This window comes from Haliotis cracherodii, unplaced genomic scaffold (assembly GCF_022045235.1).
Source record: "Haliotis cracherodii isolate W230 unplaced genomic scaffold, xgHalCrac1.p SCAF_7, whole genome shotgun sequence".
Lineage (NCBI taxonomy): Eukaryota > Metazoa > Mollusca > Gastropoda > Lepetellida > Haliotidae > Haliotis > Haliotis cracherodii.
In genome coordinates this window covers 1,873,815-1,900,334 of record NW_027266330.1, presented here as the reverse complement: position 1 = coordinate 1,900,334, position 26,520 = coordinate 1,873,815, and the positions used below count along the sequence as shown (strand labels likewise).

Sequence of the window (26,520 nt, the reverse complement as noted above, 5' to 3'; positions counted from 1 at the left end):
TGTTGATGTCGGGTGTGGTCGTCAGCTTTAAAAAAATATTCATTACTATACACGCATAAACGACATGTGATAGTCACAGTGGTTGAGCTATGACAGTTGTTTACATATTACCTTTATTATGTTCGTGTACAAGAGTGGCTAACGTCTTAATGATACATGTTTAACACAGTTCCCCACTTCTGTTGTAAATGTTGGGCGGTTGTTATGATGTCAATGAAATTTTTCACAGAAGTATATAGTACTCAAGTGACACCGTTTCAATACAGAATTGAAAGACTATTGCTTGCCATTAATTTGTGAGTGCACCATAACAGTTCATCGATGGAACGAGACCTGTGCATTTCCTGTACGAAATGCAAATATTGTCCATTGCAGAAGATAACTGAGAGGCGTGAGAAATGTAAGGATGGTTGAGATATAATTGTAATGCAAAATCTATCATAGTTATCAAGTTTGCAAGAATACTGGTCACTATTTAACATCATGAAATTCTTTACACACTAGGTGGAGAAGGAAAAACTTACACGTACTTGAATATTTTTTTACCCGGACAAGATTACTTTAATGTTAGTTTTATATTCATTTTCACTTTCCTGAGATAACGACAACGGTTTGACATGTGAGCAATACTGAGCAAACGCTAAACATCTGGGATGTTAACAAGTCATCAACAGCGTCTTGATCTCTCTGAAGCTGGTGAGACATTCACAACACATTTCAATTACATTCACGCACAAACGAGGCCATCGTATCAAAGGTACAAACATATGAAAAAAAAGCTATTTTAGGCGATGCAACAAATGTTAGGTTTTAGTGTTGTGCTTGCTGTTACTCAAGATAATGCTACATTGACACGACCAGAGCGTGAGAAACACCTGACCTGTTCCACCTACTTGAGTGTAACAGTGACCCTCTGTATTTCTGTGCAGTATCATATACCACAAGCTGACCCTTGAAATACTCTATAAATACACGTTACTCTCTGCATTCGTAGGTGAAGGCCAGTCATTGTCGTCTTGAATTTGATGATTATTCACTGGCCAAGGACACAAGGAAAATGCATTTGCCGAATCCGTTCATTGAAATTGTCTTTCCAATTATGAGTTGATGATGGCATTCAGCAGTGTCATTCCAATCACGAGTACTATCTAAACATGAAATTGGGACACCGTTGGCCCAGTCGTCTAAGGTGCCGCAATTCGCTGTGCACAGTTGCGTCCCTTTGGCCCCGCCAGAAACCTATGATCGTGGGTTCGAATGTCGGTTGACCCCTATTATGTTTTTAGGTTTGTCAGCACCAGCTCGTGGGTTTCACCAAAGTGATAAAACGTCTAACACCTGCATCAATTCGGTCTTACCTCCACATTAAGCTGACACGCCATGATGTAACTGGAATACTGTTCCAACCGGCGCTACACCAAACAAACTCACTCACACACTCAAACATGAAAGATGTGTGAAAATGATAAAATGATAGTTGTTCACGCCTTGGTTATGGTCAACTATTGATTTCCATGTTTCTCTGTATAAAGACCTCACTGAACACATCACCAACGTATAATGCCATCTGGAACTATGGGGTCGTGAGTGAGGGCATTGTCAGAATAGCAAATGAAAGCGGTTAAAAATATAGATACAATTGATCCTTAAACCTTTGTGAAAGTGCTAGGAACACTATCTGCCGTGAAGGTTTTACTAATTGTATCACCTTGACGTCACCTCTGCCCATGTATATATAGTATTTCATTTACAATATGTCTCAATGTTCCACACACAATCTGATAACGTTTGGCAAGATTGATCACCATTACATCACATCGTTCATGTATTCATGTATTATGTGTGAGCGTGGGGACACAGGTGGTCCAGTGGTGTCGGTGCACTGTGCATAGTTCTATGATCATGGTGTTGAATCCAGGTTCACCAGTACCCTGATTGTATTTCTAGGTTTGTCAGCACCATACTTTACTCAAAGTGATAAAACGCCTAGAACCTGCGTCTTCTTCACGCATCAAACTATCACGCAAATACTGTTCAAAGCGTAGTTAAACCTAACTCACTCACCAACCCTTACCTTATGTAAACTTCAATTGATAGAGGAACTTTCAGTTGCAAATGAAAACCACCTGGACAAGTGGGAATAATTATTTATGTGTAATGGCACCAATAGTTTACGCAAGTGTAGCAGCATTCATGTATATGAGAAAACCATTTGACACCACCTTATGTTACGGTGTTTTCCGGTGAACAATTGACTTGCCTTTGCATGCGTTTGTGATGGGTGCAATCGGTGTTGCAGGATACGCTCCCCTTTTCGGGAAAACACCTGGTATCATCACTTTTTGAAAGTGATTCATAAACACATGCTCATGATATAGTCGAAATAGTACAGTTGACTCTTTCAGCAGAGATTTCTTACGATAATTGGAATGGTTTTGTCAAATTATTTGCATCCATTCATTCATATACGCATACAGTGGAGTAAAAAAACAAACTGTGTGTGGTAGAAGTCGCCGCTGGTACATTCATAGCAACACTGACACAGTGTATAGACAATTACTGGCTGTGAACAGCACACGCGAGACTACTCCGTCAGGTTCAGATACACTATACCTCTAATATTGAGCTGACAACACACATGCCGGGTGTGGGATACACCAGTGATCGACAGTCATATCAACACTGTTCAAGTAGTATGTGTATAAACTGTGAGCGGTACAAGGGAGACTACTCCATCAGGTCCAGGTACGCCACACAGCCCAGACACATAGTGTTAGTGTGTCGTTAACTTGCCTGGACCACATGTACCTGTTGTGTATAATGAAGGGGTTGCAAGTTTGCGTATTTCCCTTTGAACGTACGAGGACGTCCACAACATTGGAGCATGTAACGCTGATTTTACATGAATGTGGGATATGACAATATTACATCTACAGTACGTTGACATGTAGATCAACAACATTGGAGCATGTAACGCTGATTACATAGTGTATGAATGTAGGATATGACAATATTCCATCTACAGCACGTTGATATGTAGATCAAAAACATTGGAACATGTAACGCTGATTACATAGTGTATGAATGTGGGATATGACAATATTACATCTACAGTACGTTGACATGTAGATCAAGAACAATGGAGCATGTAACGCTTATTACATAGTTCATGAATGTAGGATTTTACAATATTACATCTACATTCCGTTGACATGTAGATCAACAACATTGGAGCATGTAACGCTGATTACATAGTGTATGCATGTGGGATATGACAAAATTACATCTACATTCCGGTGACATGTAGATCAACAACATTGGAGCATGTAACGCTGATTACATAGTGTATGAATATAGGATATGACAATATTCTATCTACAGTACGTTGACATGTAGATCAACAACATTGGAGCATGTAAAGCTAATTACATAGTATATGAATGTGGGATATGACAATATTACATCTACAGTACGTTGACATGTAGATCAACAACATTGGAGCATGTAAAGCTGATTACATAGTGTATGAATATAGGATATGACAATATTACATCTACAGTACGTTGACATGTAGATCAAGAACAATGGAGCATGTAACGCTTATTACATAGTGTATGAATGTGGGATATGACAATATTACATCTACATTCCGTTGACATGTAGATCAACAACATCGGAGAATGTACCGCTGATTACATAGTGTATGAATGTGGGATATGACAATATTACATCTACATTCCGTTGACATGTAGATCAATAACATTGGAGCATGTAACGCTGATTACATAGTATATGAATGTAGGATATGACAATATTACATCTACATTCCGTTGACATTTAGATCAACAACATTGGAGCATGTAACGCTGATTACATAGTGTATGAATGTAGGATATGACAATATTACATCTACAGTACGTTGACATGTAGATCAACAACATTGGAGCATGTAAAGCTAATTATATAGTGTATGAATGTAGGATTTTACAATAATACATCTACATTCCGTTGACATGTAGATCAACAACATTGGAGCATGTAACGTTGATTACATAGTATATGAATGTGGGATATGACAATATTACATCTACAGTACGTTGACATGTAGATCAACAACATTGGAGCATGTGACGCTGATTACATAGTGTATGAATGTAGGATATGACAATATTACATCTACAGTACGTTGACATGTAGATCAACAACATTGGAGCATGTAACGCTGATTACATAGTGTATGAATGTGGGATATGACAAAATTACATCTACATTCCGGTGACATGTAGATCAACAACATTGGAGCATGTAACGCTGATTACACAGTGTATGAATGTAGGATATGACAATATTCTATCTACAGTACGTTGACATGTAGATCAACAACATTGGAGCATGTAAAGCTAATTACATAGTGTATGAATGTAGGACATGACAATATTACATCTACAGTACGTTGACATGTAGATCAACAACATTGGAGCATGTAAAGCTGATTACATAGTGTATGAATATAGGATATGACAATATTACATCTACAGTACGTTGACATGTAGATCAAGAACAATGGAGCATGTAACGCTTATTACATAGTGTATGAATGTGGGATATGACAATATTACATCTACATTCCGTTGACATGTAGATCAACAACATCGGAGAATGTACCGCTGATTACATAGTGTATGAATGTTGGATATGACAATATTACATCTACATTCCGTTGATATGTAGATCAATAACATTGGAGCATGTAACGCTGATTACATAGTGTATGAATGTGGGATATGACAATATTACATCTACATTCCTTTGAAATGTAGGTCAAGAACATTGGAGCATGTAACGCTGATTGCATAGTGTATGAATGTAGGATTTTACAATAATACATCTACATTCCGTTGACATGTAGATCAACAACATTGGAGCATGTAACGTTGATTACATAGTATATGAATGTAGGATATGACAATATCACATCTACATTCCGTTGACATGTAGATCAACAACATCGGAGAATGTACCGCTGATTACATAGTGTATGAATGTGGGATATGACAATATTACATCTACATTCCGTTGATATGTAGATCAATAACATTGGAGCATGTAACGCTGATTACATAGTGTATGAATGTGGGATATGACAATATTACATCTACATTCCTTTGAAATGTAGGTCAAGAACATTGGAGCATGTAACGCTGATTGCATAGTGTATGAATGTAGGATTTTACAATAATACATCTACATTCCGTTGACATTTAGATCAACAACATTGGAGCATGTAACGCTGATTACATAGTGTATGAATGTAGGATATGACAATATTACATCTACAGTACGTTGACATGTAGATCAACAACATTGGAGCATGTAAAGCTAATTATATAGTGTATGAATGTAGGATTTTACAATAATACATCTACATTCCGTTGACATGTAGATCAACAACATTGGAGCATGTAACGTTGATTACATAGTATATGAATGTGGGATATGACAATATTACATCTACAGTACGTTGACATGTAGATCAACAACATTGGAGCATGTGACGCTGATTACATAGTGTATGAATGTAGGATATGACAATATTACATCTACAGTACGTTGACATGTAGATCAACAACATTGGAGCATGTAACGCTGATTACATAGTGTATGAATGTGGGATATGACAAAATTACATCTACATTCCGGTGACATGTAGATCAACAACATTGGAGCATGTAACGCTGATTACACAGTGTATGAATGTAGGATATGACAATATTCTATCTACAGTACGTTGACATGTAGATCAACAACATTGGAGCATGTAAAGCTGATTACATAGTGTATGAATATAGGATATGACAATATTACATCTACAGTACGTTGACATGTAGATCAAGAACAATGGAGCATGTAACGCTTATTACATAGTGTATGAATGTGGGATATGACAATATTACATCTACATTCCGTTGACATGTAGATCAACAACATCGGAGAATGTACCGCTGATTACATAGTGTATGAATGTTGGATATGACAATATTACATCTACATTCCGTTGATATGTAGATCAATAACATTGGAGCATGTAACGCTGATTACATAGTGTATGAATGTGGGATATGACAATATTACATCTACATTCCTTTGAAATGTAGGTCAAGAACATTGGAGCATGTAACGCTGATTGCATAGTGTATGAATGTAGGATTTTACAATAATACATCTACATTCCGTTGACATGTAGATCAACAACATTGGAGCATGTAACGTTGATTACATAGTATATGAATGTAGGATATGACAATATCACATCTACATTCCGTTGACATGTAGATCAACAACATCGGAGAATGTACCGCTGATTACATAGTGTATGAATGAGGGATATGACAATATTACATCTACATTCCGTTGATATGTAGATCAATAACATTGGAGCATGTAACGCTGATTACATAGTGTATGAATGTGGGATATGACAATATTACATCTACATTCCTTTGAAATGTAGGTCAAGAACATTGGAGCATGTAACGCTGATTGCATAGTGTATGAATGTAGGATTTTACAATAATACATCTACATTCCGTTGACATGTAGATCAACAACATTGGAGCATGTAACGTTGATTACATAGTATATGAATGTAGGATATGACAATATTACATCTACATTCCGTTGACATTTAGATCAACAACATTGGAGCATGTAACGCTGATTACATAGTGTATGAATGTAGGATATGACAATATACCATCTACAGTACGTTGACATGTAGATCAACAACTTTGGAGCATGTACCGCTGATTACATAGTGTATGAACGTAGGATATGACAATATCACATCTACATTCCGTTGACATGTAGATCAACAACATTGGAGCATGTAACGCTGATAACATAGTGTATGAATGTAGGATGTGACAATGTTACATCTACAATACGTTGACATGTAGATCAACAACATTGGAGCATGTAACGCTGATTACATAGTGTATGAATATAGGATATGACAATATTACATCTACAGTACGTTGACATGTAGATCAAGAACAATGGAGCATGTAACGCTTATTACACAGTGTATGAATGTAGGATATTACTATATTACATCTACATTCCGTTGACATGTAGATCAACAACATTGGAGCATGTAACGCTGATTAGTTAGTGTATGAATGTTGGATATGACAATATTACATCTACATTCCGTTGACATGTAGATCAACAACATTGGAGCATGTAACGCTGATTACATAGTGTATGAATGTAGGATATGACAATATGACATGAACAGTACTTTGACATGTAGATCAACGACATTGGAGCATGTAACGCCGATTACATAGTGTATGAATGTGGGATATGACAATATTACATCTACATTCCGTTGACATGTAGATCAGCAACATCGGAGTATGTAACGCTGTTTACATAGTGTATGAATGTAGGATATGACAATATTACATCTACAGTACGTTGACATGTAGATCAACAACAATGGAGCATGTAACGCTGATTACATAGTGTGTGAATGTAGGATATGACAATATTACATCTACAGTATGTTGACATGTAGATCAACAACATTGGAGCATGTAAAGCAGATTACATAGTTCATGAATGTAGGATTTGACAATATTACATCTACATTCCGTTGACATGTAGATCAACAACAATGGAGCATGTAACGCTGATTACATAGTGTATGAATGTAGGATATGACAATATTACATCTACAGTACGTTGACATGTAGATCAAGAACCATGGAGCATGTACCGCTGATTACATAGTGTATGAATGTGGGATATGACAATATTACATATACATTCCGTTGACATGTAGATCAACAACAATGGAGCATGTAACGCTGATTACATAGTGTATGAATGTAGGATATGACAATATTACATCTACATTGCGTTGACATGTAGATCAACAACTTTGGAGCATGTAACGCTGATTACATAGTGTATGAATGTAGGATATGACAATATCACATCTACCTTCCGTTGACATGTAGATCAACAACATTGGAGCATGTAACGCTGATAACATAGTGTATGAATGTGGGATGTGACAATGTTAAATCTACAATACGTTGACATATAGATCAACAACATTGGAGCATGTAAAGCTGATTACATAGTGCATGAATGTAGGATATGACAATATTACATCTACAGTACTTTGACATGTAGATCAACAACATTGGAGCATGTAACGCTGATTACATAGTGTATGAATATAGGATATGACAATTTACATCTACAGTACGTTGACATGTAGATCAAGAACAATGGAGCATGTAACGCTTATTACATAGTGTATGAATGTGGGATATTACTATATTACATCTACATTCCGTTGACATGTAGATCAACAACATTGGAGCATGTAACGCTGATTAGTTAGTGTATGAATGTTGGATATGACAATATTACATCTACATTCCGTTGACATGTAGATCAACAACAATGGAGCATGTAACGCTGATTAGTTAGTGTATGAATGTTGGATATGACAATATTACATCTACATTCCGTTGACATGTAGATCAACAACATTGGAACATGTAACGCTGATTACATAGTGTATGAATGTAGGATATGACAATATTACATCTACATTCCGTTGACATGTAGATCAACAACAATGGAGCATTTAACGCTGATTACATAGTGTATGAATGTGGGATATGACAATATTACATCTACATTCCGTTGACATGTAGATCAACAACATTGGAGCATTTAACGCTGATTACATAGTGTATGAATGTGGGATATGACAATATTACATCTACATTCCGTTGACATGTAGATCAACAACATTGGAGCATGTAACGCTGATTACATAGTGTATGAGTGTAGGATATGACAATATTACATCTACATTCCGTTGACATGTAGATCAACAACATTGGAACATGTAACGCTGATTACATAGTGTATGAATGTGGGATATGACAATATTACATCTACATTCCGTTGACATGTAGATCAGCAACATCGGAGTATGTAACGCTGTTTACATAGTGTATGAATGTAGCATATGACAATATTACATCTACAGTACGTTGACATGTAGATCAACAACAATGGAGCATATAACGATGATTACATAGTGTGTGAATGTAGTATATGACAATATTACATCTACAGTATGTTGACATGTAGATCAACAACATTGGAGCATGTAAAGCAGATTACATAGTTCATGAATGTAGGATTTTACAATATTACATCTACATTCCGTTGACATGTAGATCAACAACAATGGAGCATGTAACGCTGATTACATAGTGTATGAATGTAGGATATGACAATATTACATCTACATTCCGTTGACATGTAGATTAAGAACCATGGAGCATGTACCGCTGATTACATAGTGTATGAATGTAGGATATGACAATATTACATCTACATTCCGTTGACATGTAGATCAACAACATTGGAGCATGTAACGCTGATTACATAGTGTATGAGTGTAGGATATGACAATATTACATCTACATTCCGTTGACATGTAGATCAACAACATTGGAACATGTAACGCTGATTACATAGTGTATGAATGTAGGATATGACAATATTACATCTACATTCCGTTGACATGTAGATCAACAACAATGGAGCATGTAACGCTGATTACATAGTGTATGAATGTAGGATATGACAATATTACATCTACATTCCGTTGACATGTAGATCAACAACATTGGAACATGTAACGCTGATTACATAGTGTATGAATGTGGGATATGACAATATTACATTTACATTCCGTTGACATGTAGATCAACAACAATGGAGCATGTAACGCTGATTACAGAGTGTATGAATGTAGGATATGACAATATTACATCTACAGTACGTTGACATGTAGATCAAGAACCATGGAGCATGTCACGCTGATTAGTTAGTGTATGAATGTGGGATATGACAATATTACATCTACAGTACGTGTGTGTGTGTGTGTGTGTGTGTGTGTGTGTGTGTGTGTGTGTGTGGACTATTGCTGATCGTGCACGGTTCAAAGGGAGACTACCCTGTCAGTTTCATGTACCCCCCAGACTGGAACCGAATTGTGCACTGTCGTCAGTTACATAGTAACACGGTCAAAATGTGTGAATAAACTATCGAGTCCCTGCACGGTGTAGCAGAGACTTCTCCGTCAGGGTCCTGTTCACTACCTTGACAGTTGTCAGCTCATTTACAACACATGCTTGGTGCGGGTTACACCTTTACAAAGAGATGGAAGCGACTCATTCATGACCAACTCGTGTCACTCCGAGACTTCAGCTGAATGGGATTCCTGCCCCTCTTTTCTAGAAAGGTTGTGTTTGAATGGGCAATTAAAGTGTGTATAATTTATTTCAGTTGCAGCAAGCCCTAACACAGACAGCCAGTCGACTTTATCGGGTTTCACAAGTTTCGCAAGTTTTTAATATATCACTCTCCAAGGGGGACAACTCCGACCCCCCCTTTAAGACTCCGGCACATATGAGCGACTTATAGGTGAACAAACTGGATTTATATCTTCAGCGGTCTGATATTACAAGGTACTGTATTTCTGCTATGATCGGAAGTCACCTGACCATTTCAGGTTATGAAAAACTACATCAAAACAAAATAATGATGAAGTTATGAGGTTTCGCACTTATAGTCTTCAATATGTCTTGAAACATCACATAACTTCATTTCCAAATTCCATTTCTCAAATTCAGCTCCCATTCGCTAAGATCTTCGTAGATTCCGCTTATTTAGGCAATTCAGAAAACTAGACACGTTTGTGTTGTCTCGGCAAGCTCACCGTTATCACCGTTTGACAGGGGATAAGTAGAATCGCTGAAGAAGGAATCCAAGTAGGTCTAGTTATTTGTAGTGTCAGGGTCCATGGGTGCCTTTGACATTAGCCATTTTCTCAGCGATAGAGTGAAGCTACCATTTGTTATTTCATGTAAATATTAAAAGATAGGTGCCCATAAAAACGCTTTAGTTAAACCGCAAGCAACGCCACGGCTGAAGGAAAATCAACGTCAGACATTTTAATGTTCATCGAAACACAATACCATGCCTTTGGAGACATTATATACAGCAGGTCAACACTCGTGACTTGCAACAGGACGCTCGTGTACGTGTGACAACCATATTATGTTGGTGCATCTACGGCATCGATACCAAACTGCCACATTGACAACTCGGACAATTCCTGGGTTGAGACCTATTAGAGGCAGAACCGTACACAGCCGTTTGAGGGAGAACAAGCGTACTTCCATGTCACAGTCAGGTATGCCTAGCTTGGTCCGGACAGCATTTGAGGTTCAGAAGACAAGACTGAGACAGTATGCTGTTCACAGATGATTTCAGGTTTCATCTGCAAGGGTCTACAGGTGTCCAGAACAGGGAACGTTTTAGCGACGCTTGAGTCGTCAGTTTATGGGTGAATTGAAATGATATGGGGTAGCATCACAACTCATGGGAGAATACAACTCATCATTGTTAATGGCAACTGGGAGGACATCTTTCAAGATCATATTCTACCCTTAGTGCAAATGCAGGGACGTAACGTAACGTGGTAGCAAGATAATGTCCACCCACATGTTGCACTTGTTGCATCTTATTGAGGCAGAATAACCTGGCTGTACTGCCATGGCCGACTCCCCGACAGAACATGTCTAGGTTTATAGGGATCGATGCCTTCGACAGGACCAGTACCAGAACTAGCCTGTAAAGCTAGCTCTGTTTGGCCATCTATGGTTCACATTAGAACAACATCCCCCATTCTGTTATCAATCATCTGGTGTCAGTTTGCTGATTTCTTTTACACATTTATACATTTCACTCAATTTCTGACATAAAATTGTTTGCAGCACTAGTCCCATTTACATTATCCAAAAGTCAAACTCACCCCTTCCTATTATTTTGATCAATGACAAATGTGTTTGATGATTTGACCTTTTGCCTATGATTCATTGCTGCACCGTTCCCAATGGGCAATAGATTGAAATGAAGACGAAAAATATATCTGTAATTGTTTTATTCATGCTAAAGCAGTAAAGACATATGTTCGACAATACAAAATCATGCAAATATGTATTGAATCATTTGTTGAAAACATGCAGTCAATTTGAGCAAATGAATAAAATGTCATACATGTATGTATCAGAAAATGCATCTGTGAAGGCATCACATGTTCTGTAAGCCATGGTCGTCAATAACAACCAGAAGTTACAGAGGACCTCAGTAGGTTGGACAACTGATGCTATTGCCCAGAAAGTACTTGCGTAAGGTGAGGATTTGTGAGACAAATGTTTCAATACAAAAATACCAGGTAATACATGTATCTGAATGGCATAATAATATACACAATTAACTTTAACGTTATTCATAATGTTACAAATTCGATTAAAAAAGTAACCTGGATAAAAATTAATTTCTTCTGAAACACAGTCGATGGGTGTACAAACCCTAAAAGAAGAAATTATGGAACTCTGTAAAGCATTACTATATCAAGCGAATGTGTTCATAATGGTTTGTTGGCGAGGAACCTACGTCGTCTGACACATATCCGCATTAAACAATCATCTCGTTCTATAAGTACCACAAATGATGAAATCATGCTTAGAAATATATAAAGTAATAGGGAATGTACTGGAGCTATATGTTTTATCACAGATCGTCAAAGTGAAACAGCAAAATACTCAGAGAAAAGGATATATATCTAGTACCAATCAATAGATATTCCTTGAAATCCGTGTCACCCATCACATACATTATGGGGGGCATGGGTGGCCCAGTCGTATAAGGCGCCGCGATTCGCTGTGCAGAGTTGCGTCCCTTGGGCACGCCAGAAACCTATGATTGTGGGTTCGAATCCTGGTTCGCCCCAATTATGTTTCTAGGTTTGTCAGCACCATACCCGTGTTCGTGGGTTTCACCGAAGTAGTAAACGTCTGAGACCTGCATCACTTCGGTTTCCTCCCACATTAAGCTGACACGCCGTGATATAACTGGAATACTGTTAAAAGCGGCGTTAAACCAAACTCACTCACTCACTCCCTAAATGACATTTTAATCATCCTTTTGTTCTCCAAATGGGGTAAATCTCATAAACGGTGATTGAAAAGCAGGTCAAAACGGCCTCAACAGTTAAGGTCGAAACGGTCACAGAAAGAGTCCCAACGGCCACAAACATTAAAAAGACAACAAACTCCTGGAAGCTCAGTCTCACAGGAGCGCCGTGTTGCTGCCTCAAAGCACATATTAACGGACTTGACTGATGGTGGATGGGGTAATAGACAAAGGTGGTTCATGGAGACAGACTACGTGTCTGTCTTTAGGCGGCTGGGCATAATTGCAAAGGACAAGGGGCAAGAACATCACAGCCCACTCACAGTGGACGTTCATTGATCATTATGGTGGCCATTCTAACATTTTTACCTCTGGCCGTTATGACTTTTTAAAGCCCATTTGATTGTGGGCCATGTTGACTCACGGGGTTTGAGTTTTGAGGCCATATTTTTACTACAACCTTAAGAAGTATCCCCAGTATTTTATATAATATATCTATGGTTTCACAGAATATCCAAGGGATTTTATATTTACATCTTCCGATTATATTGTGATACGTGAATGTCCCTCGCTAGAGATGTATTTTGCATTTGAACACAACATAGGCAAGGAAATGTGCGGAATGATGTAACATCAAATGACAGAGGTAATGTATATTTCAGAGGTTCGTTTAGCTGTAGTTTAGTGGTTCACGTACCAGGCTACAGAGGTGCTGATAATAAACAATGGTTTTACGAATCTCTGTTGCAAGTACGCCAGGACGCCAGGAAGAGATGCTTTACGCTCGTTTCCAAAGGTTCACGTAAAGTATGACTTGATACATACAATTGTTGATAAATGTTGTTTCAGATTCATTGGTCTTTTTATAAGTCGGATAAAACATGTCCAAGGGTTTTTATGAACCCAAATCCGAATGGTAAAATATATGGTATAAAAATCCTTGTTATATGTAAAATAATATCTCATAAATAATGGGTGTTTAAACATTCCTAGCTTTGATTGTTTCTTTTTTTTTTATTGCCTGGACGTCTGTGTGGTATCAGGGAGACAACTCTTCCACACTATTCATTTTCCTTTAATACCATTGGCGCTGATGTGTCTAACTGGAGACTTTTGCCTCATATTGTTCACAATCACTATCACTGTCAATCTGACTTTCCAAAGCAACATGCACGTGACTGTGTTCAGTCCACTTGGCAGCTTGTTCTGGTACAAACTAAATGCATTTAATGACAATTCTGTTACGTTGTGCAAGATCAACATAGGAACATCTACAATGAAACAAGCAGCTTAAAACTTTACACATTAAAGCTAGATGCATGAACAGCAAGCTTCAACTGCATGGGAATACTTAATCTTAATCTGTCATTACCAAATGCCAGACTACGTTGTTGTATTTTCTAAAAACATATTTATACATTGGTCTACAAGCTATGGTGTCAAATGATCCCCAAGTTCATATGTGATCTTCAATACTGTCAGAGGCATTATCACTGCAAAGTATCGTGATGGAAATGACACATAAATATATTGAATGTGTAGGAAAGTAGTACTGTAATGGGAATAATAGTTTCCGCTTTTGTTTTGTAGTTCATTTGGCCCTCTAGTGTGAAATTACCCTTATGTCAAAGACATGTGCCCACTGAGAGCATGACAATGTTGTATGGCATGTGTCACAATCTGGATGTCTGGGCCAAGTACACAAAGGCATTGCCAGACTGTTGGAATTACACCAGGCATGCTGTAGGCTGTGCTCCAGTACCTGGGCTTTTGTGTTCTAGCTGGCCGGCATTCTTGTTGGTAGCATTTCTAATAAAATAAAATTTGCATCTGAAATCCCCGAATGACTCTCCACGTCTGTGCACAAAGGATTTCTCTAAACGTTTTTTCCCACTCTTCAGTGTTTGTTTTTCTTGATCTGTCTCATTCTGTACTATTTCAGTTCATTCAGAGAGAGCTACAGACCCCAATAACAAAGACAACAGAGTCCAGTCCCTGCTGTGAAGCCAACACACTCAAAATGCATGCATAGAGGAACAGATGATTTATGAGAAATGATTAAAGTTAAGTCTTCGACAGGCAGTATAATGGGTTTTTTCCCCCTGATGAGAAATATGATAATATGCCCACAACTATGACACCGAGGATGTACTTTTCCCTTAAATTTTGCTGAGGCTACTTTCATTCGAATGCCTTTGAAGAATATATGACTATCATGGACTCCATGCTTGTTTTCTTAGCTAACGTTCTGGGCTGGTAGCACAAGGCATACCTTGGGGGCTATTATTGTTATTGGGTGAAGAATAATCTATTAAGAACTGTATGTTTCATAAGAATGTTTCAAGTGTTTTTCGTTTGACCTCCGCCATCAACATGTGGTTGAAGTATGGAACATCAAAACAACATTCCAATTGACCAGTGGACCATTATCAAGCTCTCGTCCGATGTAGCTGGTATGTTTAACAGTTTCAACAATTCAAAAAAGGATACTCTCAGCTGTCCTTCTCCTTTCATCTACTGAGACCACCATGCAACACAAGAAGGTTGCACACGTCGCCTCCTTTTCTTGCCAGCATGGTTGCTGTTTCATTTTGTTTGTTCCTGGCGTTGATATTCACAGTATCCAGCGAGAGTACATACTTCACTATGTCAATATGCCCTCCCTCACAGGCCAGATGAAGGATGGTGTTTCTGTCATCATCCTCTGTTAATGCATCAGCTCTTTCAGTCACCAGTAAATCAAATATTTCATTATTTCCAAGCCTTGCTGCCACCATCAGTGGTGTCCTGCTACATTGACCTTGTTTGTTTATGTCCACCTTGCCCAGCTTGAGGACACGGCTAACAATATCCACATGTCCTCCAAGACAGGCCACATGGAGGACGTTGTCACCAGCATCATCAACTAGTGTCAGATCAGCTTCTTTATCAACCAGCAGGTCAAAGACCTTTCCATGTCCCTTGTATGCTGCTGCCATCAATGGAGTCCTGCCAGACTGTCCTCTTCCATCGATGTCTACATCGTCATGTGAGATGATATACTTCACAATCTCCTCATTTCCACCCCAACAGGCCAGTATCAGGATGTTGTTTCCATCCTTGTCAACCTCTGATGGAAGGCCCCCTTTACTCACAAGTAAGTCAAAGATTTGCCTTTTCCCCTCCCGAGCTGCCCACATCAATGGGGTTCTCCCATCCCGTCCCTTACTGTTGATGTCCACCATGTTCTTTGAGACAACATGTTTCACCATTGCCACATGCCCTCCATAACAGGCCCGGTGAAGGATATTGTTACTGGCATCATCCACAAGTTTCAGATCAGCTTCTTTTCTCACAAGCAAGTCCAGCACTTCTCTGTGTCCCCTCCTTGCTGCCCACATCACTGGTGTCATCCCGCCACAGCCTTTCTTGTTGATGTCCTCCGGGCTCTTATACAGAATGTCTCTGACTGCCTTTAGTTTCCCCTCCCTGCACGCAACGATGAGGTCAGTGTCCACTGTAACACAAAGGACTATTGCTGGTCATATGTATCACACATCTTACCAATAAGCAACATGCTACTTAAAACAGTTATATCATGCGAGTTGCATGTTATATTTATACAAATACAAATTGTTTGAATGCAAATAACATCAGCACCTAATATCAGAATGGGTAAGTGAACATATGCTATTCATCGCCCCAGTCAAAGGTAATATTAGCACCTAATATCAGAATGGTATGTGATCAAATGCTATTCATCGCCCCAGTCATAGGTAATATTAGCACCTAATATCAGAATGGGTAAGTGATCAAATGCTATTCATCGCCACAGTCATAGGTAATATTATTACCTATGCTAAAGAATCAGAGTGACAACTATCCACAAGACTGTTGGGAGGGATGACGTCAACTGTCCAATAGTCAATGTTAATTGAGCAATATTCTAGCAGTACCAGCTTTCGGTGTCCACATTTCACAACTTTTGAGGTACAATCGAGCGTACTCTTTTAAGGAGGATTTCATATTGCTCAAAACTTGATTGATCAGGGGGCCACGATGGAGCAGGATATCTGTTTGATAGTGATTCATAAACACGTGCTTTTGATATAGTCGAAATTGTCCAAAGGACTCCTTTTTTTAGAGATTTCTGATGTTTATTGAAAGGGTTTTGTCACAACACATATACTACATTTCATTACATTTTGAAAGAAAATGGCTAAAAGTTTGAGTTGTCAGTATGGTGGAAGTGTGAAGATCAAATCAAAGTCAAAACTTAAAGTATCACAAAAACGGAACATGTGTTGGGCACCGCTACAAACTCATTATTTGGTCATCTGGTATGAAACTATTCTAGTTTGAACAGAGATGACCCAATAATGACCTCAAAAAGCAGCGTTTACAGTAAAAATTGGATTTGACTCGCTTGAACAAATTGGTCATCATTGGAGTGAACAAGTATATAAAGTTTCAGCATTGTTTCAGTGGTGTCTGAAGTGAAGGCGTTTACACTGGACCACACACCACTGGCATCGGGCAATCAGGCCTTGACGTGAGCTCACTTTTAGTGAGCTAACATTACATAAAATACATGTGTCTGTGTTCCTACCTCCTCCTGGGCTAAGCAGTTCTCCACACTCCACGTCGTCCGAGGCTGAAAATGAGAGAAATCTGTCTGAAAAACTTGAATAATCAACTTCAAAACCATATTCTAAAAAAAATGTATAATAGTAGGAAGTCATGATTTAGTCTTTGGATGGATAGGATGGAGCAGCTTACCTTTTGAAAATTCAATTGTTCGATAACTTTCAGTCTTAGAAGATTCAGTAACTTGGTTTTATTGATTGGATTTTAAAATAGGACAACCTTAAAACTATTGGACATTTACATTGGGGAGTAGGATTAATCATAATTTTAAAAATTAAACAAAGTAAAATTACTTGGAAAAAATTAATTTGTTTGATTAAAAAACTGCACAGCACCCATGAGGTACAACTTCAGTCTAACTAAACACCAGTACACTTTACATCTAAAATACAGATAAGACCTTTACATGTTCCTAATATATCATAATATGAGACAATAATTCAATACATCACAGCTAAGCGTGGAATAAGTTCGATCATTAACATATGTTTCTAATATTCAATCCTATGGATTTTTGTAACTAAAAACAGAACTCTTCTCCCTGGGCCTTCAAACGTCTGAGACCTGCATGACTTTAGGCTTTCCTCACACGCCCAGTTGACATGTTGGGAGTAAACTGAAACTATATTTACTCTCTATATTTACTTAATTGTGTTGGTATGTGTTTGTTTGATTTGTTTGTTTGTTGTTTAACGCCACACTCAGCAATATTCCAGCTATATGACGACGGTCTGTAAATAATCGAGTCTGGACCAGACAATCAAGTGATTGATATCATGATCATCGATCCACGCAATTGGGATCGATGACATGCATCAACCAAGTCAGCGAGCCTGACCACCCGATCCCGTTAGTCACCTTTTACGGCAAGCATGGGTTGCTGGAGACCTATTGTACGCCGGATCTTGACGGGTAGTTGGTATGTGTAATCACTGATATCTTTCAACAACTGATTTAATACTTACCCTGATTAGATCTGAAACAGAATAACACATAACATTAGTAATATGACAATCAACACAATTCATGAAATTATCATTAATCAATTCCTGTTGTGGTTAATGCTTATTATGGCACAGGTGATAATAAAGCTTGCTTTTTATTTGTTGTGCAGCGGAAAATGGTCACCAACTATACCTCACAACCATGCAATACTCATATCCCCCGCCAATGTGATATGTCCAATTGTGTGCAAGTCATTAGCCCCTGTGAACTATGTTCACTGGAACATTTAGTAAATGGCCTAATTGCCAAGCACTAAACAATTATTACTGGTGTTTCTTGCCATCTACAGTTTATGATAGAACACGTAAACTGTATTTGTGATGAGATGTGTTATTACTTTAAAAATAATCAGAGAAGTAAGGGAGTTCTTTCTTTACTTAGAGATCAATGCGAGGTGTACTTGGAAGTACAGTATCAATGATCTGATGATCTGAGTAGTAGACTGGAATCTGGAATGCCACCGCACTGGCATGATCGGTGAAGAAGTCCACTGTAGCTCAAAATGTTTTCTGCACATTAAAGAAATCTCAAAATTTTAGTTTTTCACTCAGAACACCGTGGAAATCCCCAGTAACTAGGACAGGTTCCTGAAGTTTCTGCATGAAATCAGTAAGTGAATGTGACAACCCCTGTCCATGACACTTTTGGAGGAACACACACACAAACAGTGCAGAACTTGCCAACAAGAAAGGAAATGTATTCAATACTGTGAGATGACGTTACATCACATAGCCTGACACTGTTCTTGAAACACATACACATCAATACCATGTGTAGTGTCTCCTGGATGGACTTGATGTCCCTGGAGGTCTCTTTCACTGTAATCATTGATGTGAGTTTCTGTGAAACACAAAACATGAACCACCAAAAGTCACCAGTTCATCACTAGTCCTATCTATGTGCCAAGTTTGGTTAAGAAATGTTCTACGGTTTTCACGATCTGCTCCGGAAGCGTGCACTACCGCCAATTTCAGTCCAAGTCAAAGTCGTTGCCATGGAAACTCGACAAATATAATTTTTCAAAATCCCAAACTATCAAAAGGCACCAGCACAGACATACCCATGTGCCAAGTTTGGTAAAAATATCTCTCATGGTGTTTGAGTTCTGTTCCGGAAACGAAACGAGGCCGACGGACGGACAGACGGAAGGACGGAAAGACAGCACCCATTCTTGTATCCCTCTTCCACTTCGTAGTGGGGGATAATAATGCGACTGTTTTCTCCAATGAAATCCTACTTAATCAAGTCGAACATGCCTAATATGTCCTGTAAGAATCAACGTAGTTGAAGATAATCTAGTATTGTGCCGATTCAACCAGTTTACAGACTAGGGAAGTAACATACACAGAGTGCACATACTAAAAGCCATGGTATATGGTATCAAGCAGAAGTTATTGTCTTATCATTGAAAGGAAACCTAATCATGATCATGAGTGAAATATTGTCATACTTTCTGTGTCTTATGAAGAGTACAGCCACGGTGATGATGATGAGGAGGAGGATGGCGGACACAGGGACAAGTATGGCGACCAGTGGTATTGAGGCAGGTTCTTGTGACTGTTTTTGACCATTCTCTGTAACATAATACACTTGTCTCTACACTGCTGAACAATGCTAGAGTTTGGAAGTGAAATACAGTCAGTAAAGTGCTGTAACTGAGCATCTTGATCCATGTGGCCTTCACCCTTCACCCCTTGACCCCATGAACTACCTATTGTCCTATCATACACACAGTATGCCTTGTGCCACATTTATTCATAATTGTTAACTTATTTAGTTAAAATGAAAGAATATCATGTTTTGCTGAGGATGGAAGTTTCCTCCTTGTGTGCGTATATAGCAATATTCCAGCCATATGAATATATCATTTACATAATCTAGTTTGAACCAGACAGTGATGTGGAGTACGATGTGGGGTACGATGAGCTATGATATATGGTCTCTGACGCAATCAACCAGTCACCGAGCACTAAACAAATAAATTGACTCTCACGACCATTATTGCTTGGGACCTGTTCTAACCTGGAATACATATGGGGTCATTATTATACATGTACGAAAAATAGTTTTGCTTTTTTTTAAAAAAAGTCCCTCGCTTTAAGAAATTTAATGTTATGTTCAATTATCAAGGCTATGTTTACTGGTTAACTGACAGGCTCGGGTTTGCTTTTTGCAAATCCCTAATGCGAAAATATTCAAAGTTTTTTAAGTTGTGTAATTCTGTCTTTAATACTATCCCATGATTCAACTAACATGAGTGGCAGTCCATGATGTTAAATGGTGGTCTATAAAACATGTGACAGCTTTGAATAAAATATGAAGTGTCCGCATTTATACAGTTCTTGTTTTAGTCATAAGTAAATGCCAGATCATAGACAGCATGTGCATAATCAACAATGTTCAAATGGAGATAAAGTAAGTAAGTAACATGTTTCTCTGTTTGTCATCCATTGACATGTGCATGTAATTTACAGTATTCTGTGTGTGATAATTACACAATACAGCTTTGCAATGACAGTAATCAATGAATTAAATGCCACTATCTGATGATTCCCAGCCCCCAGTTGTACATACCGTGGTGGATCTCACAGAAATCCCCCGTTTTGTTTCCTTCACACGGCCGAGTACAGTGACCAGTCTGCTGACTGCAGATGTGCCGCGGGCAGTTCTTTTTACAGGGTACATGGCACTGATCGCCGTACCATCCAACCACGCAGCCTTCTGAACACTTGCCACTGTGTCTGTCACAGTGCACATCCTCGCCGGAATGGGGAAAACAGGAACGGCTGCAGTTCAGTTCACAGTGTTCTCCATATTTGCCCTCGGGACACTCCTGGCCCAATACGCCCACAACTGGAAGGGAGAAAAGAGTACTCTTAAACTTTTTGATGGAATAATCAATGCATTTGTCATCATGTCAAAGAAACTAGTGCCGCATTACTTTGTACCTCACCTGAATGTTTCTGGAACATTTACTTGAGATTATCAAAAAGATAAAGACATTAAGAAGGATAAGCAAACATAAGGTAGAGAAGCTTTTATGCCAGAAAAACAACATGACTATTTCATTTTAATACATGCGTAAATCACACCGTAATTGCAAGTTACTTTTTTAACATAAACATTCCTGGGGATTTCAGGCTAGATTTGTTCCCCAGCTACCTATCCCGGCTTTAAAGGGGACTTAATGAATCAGATGGACAACCTACACTGTTGGTAGAGGTGACGTTATGTATGAACCTGACAATGTATACTGGTTACAAGAGGGGACTTAGTGGTTTGGGTGGATAACCTTTGCTTTTATACCAAGTGCACGGATCATTGCTCCTCAATTACTGGATGATCTGGTACATAGTGCTGCACTGAACAACAAACACTTAAGCTGACAGTACTTCTGCAATTACTATTTACAAATACGGGGCAGATTTCTAAGAGCCTTTGCTGGGATCATATTGTCAAATGATAAACTACACTTGTCTTGTGGTTTCAGGGGAAATGTTGAAAATGCGAAAGTTTACAAACTATGACAGGGTGGACTGACAAATGGAATGTTCAGGTGATAAGAAAGGGGTGTGATGTAAGTTCAAGTACAATAAAATCGAAATATGTGTACATTAACATTTTCAGTGCTTTCTTTTTTGGCAAATTATCGTTAACCTCTGAAGATAGATATGGAACTATACAGAAAATCTCATCCGAGTGTCTTTTGATATCAAATATATCAACACGAGTTGATAAAAAGGGAAAAATTCCGAGGCTTGCCGAGGATTTTTGCCACTTTTATCAACGAGTGTTGATATATTTGATATTAAAAGACACGAGGGTGAGATTTTATTTATCATCCAACATCATTCTTTCAACTTTTTTAATTTGTAGACAGTAATTAGCAGTGTCTTCAGCGTAAAAAGTACTGCAAACAGCTTCAGTAGCAGAGCCATTAGTGATGTCATTTGATTGTGACGTCATGGTAACCAGTGACATCACAATGGCCTGCAAAGCATTGTGATGTAATTTCATTGCAGCGATATCTACGGTGTAGATATCGCTTGAACTCATCCAAGCGATATCTCCTGTGGGAGCCAGTTTTGGATGATAAATATCTATGGCCACCACTTTTAGTTCACTTTTTATTAGTTCAGGTAAAAAAATAGCTATTAATTACATACCTTTCAGGACACAAACCAAACCATGAAACATTATCTATATATTCATCACAAGGGCCTAACTACATGTAGCTGTCAGTATTGATGTCAAACGTATAAACGTACCCAGCAGTAGCAGCATCAGGCCCCTGTCCAACATGGTCTGTGTCAGCAGCACCCCTTCTGGTAAAGACGAGAAACAAACAACTGTCATTAACGAAAGTGTCAGGCTCTGACATTGTCAGGTCAATTTACAAAGGGAGGTAATATTAAAACTAATTTTAGAGGGTAGATTAAAGCTGTTTTGGCCATATCAAATCATTTGGTTGATCGTCATCCCTGCCTCTCCAACAAACACCCCGTCTCACATCAGTTCGGTGTCCCCAAGAAGCCATGGATGAGGAACATCGCCAGGTGTGTTCCCTTTTGCCTTGACGTGCTGAAATACACCATACATACAAACTAGTCATGCTTCACATGATTCACATCTGTCAAAAGTAATGGTACACAGGTGCCTTCAACAGTTTGTTTAAAATATGAACCTGAAAAATATAAAGACCCATTCCGGGTTTAGATAAGAATTGGATCAAAAGCTAATGACGGATTCATAATGTTCCTTTCAGTTATCAGTTATGTCGCAAGGTGACTTATTGGAACTCATTATCTGTGTTGTCGTTTGTTAATTCTGAGCATTTTATGTCCTCTTCACATTTCACCCATTGGAAAGTGAGTGAGTCAGTGACCTAGGTTTTACGACGTTTTAGCACATTTCCTGCAATACCACCGTTCACCTAATCTGGGTATTGATTTGATTTATCTGATCATCAAACCATGTGTGTCAAGCGTCTAGAAATAAAATTTGGTGAAATGGAATGAGAGTTGATATCTACTGTTAGTCCATTAGTCCAGGAAGATCAATTTTCATGGTCCTTGCCTTGTGACTTTTGTCCGTGATTGACTGTGTAGGTTATTGTTTTAGAAACAAGCTTGTATGAAACTTACTTCAAATCAACTGATTTGACCCGTTAATAATTCGAATGACTGATACTGATAAGGAATTTTGAAATATTAAGTTTGGTAAAGTGCCATCAGTAAATGTCAAAGTTTATTGTCTGCAAATGTCATGTTTGGGTATGTTTCACCGACCATATTACATATTTATTCACTTTCAGAAAAATATAATTATATGAGGAACATACTGTAAATCCAATAAAAAAAATTAGAAGGGGGGGGGGGGGGGGGGGGGGGGATAAATATACACTCAAAAATGTAATTAATGAGATATTGTAATCTTTTCTTGTTCAATATCATTAAATTATTGTTAGATACCAATAACAAATCAGGGCTTCCGATGCAAGTATTATGGGTGTATTTACGACAAGGAGAAGAAACAATGAGTCATGATTGTGTGTGTTCCTGATAAGTGATCAACAGCCAATACAGTTACTTGACTTAGTAGAATGGAATGTGTAACTTGTAAGCTTTGAAATGTGAGAGATTATGTAACATACATTAGAGTTACCTCCCCTCTTACTACGTTACATACATCCACACCAACATACACGCACACACACACACACACACACACACACACACACACACACATACATACATTTATGCTTTCATGCATGCATGTGCGCGCACGCACGCACGCATAAACACACAAATGCATGCACACATAAATCAATCCACCCATGCATGCATACAAACATGCATATACACATGCATACACACCTACAAACATACATCCACACATACAAACACACACACACACACACACACACACACGCACGCACGCACGCGCGCCACATGACAAACATGTACAGACATGTTCAAACATAATGTTCTTGATAACACTCAAATTAACAAAGGCTGTCCAATATATTACCTGCTAAGTATGTCCGGTATAATTATATCATTCACCACCAGATGCGTGTATTTCCTTCCATGCCACAAGCATGCAGTCACTGACACGGAAAGTAAAATGGATCTATAATATAGTTGACCCCCCTCATCAGCTGATTATAGGCCTATGGTTGACCTCATGGAAGGGCATCATAGTTAATGTATCGCCAACAATTGCAGCAGACGTTGACACTGGTGACTCACCAGTATATATTTATCCTTCGTGTTTTCCCCTGAAAGAAAAAATGAAATCATTTCAATATGCGAAAATAGAAATCGTATCAATACAAAAAACAAATTTCATGAATACTAAAACTCCCACTAGATATGTGCACCCTGCTCCCACAGAGGGACAGGATAGCCGAAGGTGATCTCGTAAACACTTATAGCAACAACAACTTCCCCCGAAAGCCCAGAGCTGAAACACACAACGCAAATGTCACTGTGTCCTTTCACTTTCACTTTGGTGACACAGTGGTCAGACTCTTGCTGACCGACATCGTATAGTTATGTACTACTGGTCACTGAAACAGGCTTTCTGTAGCAGGGATTCGAAGTATGTATGCACCAGCAGCCAGTAGACGTCCGATAGACGGAATGAGAAAGATTCTCGGCCCACCACACATCGGCCACCTTGATCCGTGGAAATCCCACTCGATGTTAGTGTCAGGGCGAGTACACTACGTTATCTAATATCAATGGTTAGTGAAAAATATGAAATATTCAAAGCTAACTTACAAGACAAATGTCTGATGTGTCTGACGTCTTTCCTCGTCCTGACATGTCGCGAATCAACACTCGATCTATGTGTGTTATAAATCCCTACTTTCGTTATTGTGAAACAGGGGAGACAATTCACATTCTGTATTTCCCTGTGAGAATGACTGAGCTGTGGAGATGCAGGTCAATACATTAAAGTAACGAATGTGTACGATGTCTCTGTGTGTACATAATTTGTGCGTGGGTGGTATCTCCTAATGAAATCCTCCTATTGTTTGTCATTGTTCTCAAATGTGTAACTTGCACAGCTCATTATGTTATTCCGAAGCAAAGGCGTCTGAACCGAATGTGAAGAAACATAGTTAAGGGACTTGTCACTTAAATGGGGAGCGTGTGTGGGGTGGTGATGGTCAAATTGATATTAAGACTGCATGTGTACAGTAATATTTTATATTTGGAAACAATTGAGAACGGTGTCAAAGACATGGTCATCTTGGGTCATTTTCTCTTTAATTCGGCCTTTGTGAACACGCCACAAGCCAAACATTTAAAAGTGTAAGAAAGTAAAAAGGTTAAATGTCAACCGTTTGAACATGTCTGATGAATTTCATACCATTATATCACAGTTTTCCGAAAACTTAATGCTTGACTTTTCCAGTGTGTCATAACAATTATTTATTGAAGCAGACCCTGGGCAAATCGGTTGTGACAGCTCCGTCTGTGGACGACAGAAACGAGTAATATCAGTGTACTGATGAAGAATGGTCATAGCTGACTTATGCCCTGCGCCGACCATATGTTTTACCTTGGACATTTAATGGGACAATTACGTATCACAACTGACAAAAGTGACCGAAGAGAATAATGTTTATTATAGTGTCACATGTTATATACACTTCATACTAAAACACGTACACGAACAATACAATATAACATCCGACCAGGTATGGCCTACGAGACACTCAGACATAAAAGCAAATTATAACGTCATGATCTGGATAAGGTAAAATAAGACATATACCAACACAATGTTTAAAATTAA

General features: G+C 38.5%; 1 protein-coding gene across 1 annotated transcript; it reads right to left on the bottom strand.

The window, feature by feature from the left end:
- Window positions 1-12,138: 12,138 nt before the first annotated feature.
- LOC139448332 (ankyrin repeat domain-containing protein 50-like) lies at window positions 12,139-23,067 on the bottom strand. Its single transcript, XM_071229878.1, has 6 exons — window positions 22,980-23,067; window positions 21,286-21,564; window positions 20,162-20,285; window positions 18,672-18,682; window positions 17,669-17,713; window positions 12,139-16,576 (listed from the first exon to the last, which is right to left on the bottom strand). The coding sequence occupies exons 1-6, from the start codon at window positions 23,065-23,067 to the stop codon at window positions 15,591-15,593; spliced, it is 1,533 nt and encodes a 510-aa protein (XP_071085979.1). The 3' UTR covers window positions 12,139-15,590.
- Window positions 23,068-26,520: the final 3,453 nt, after the last annotated feature.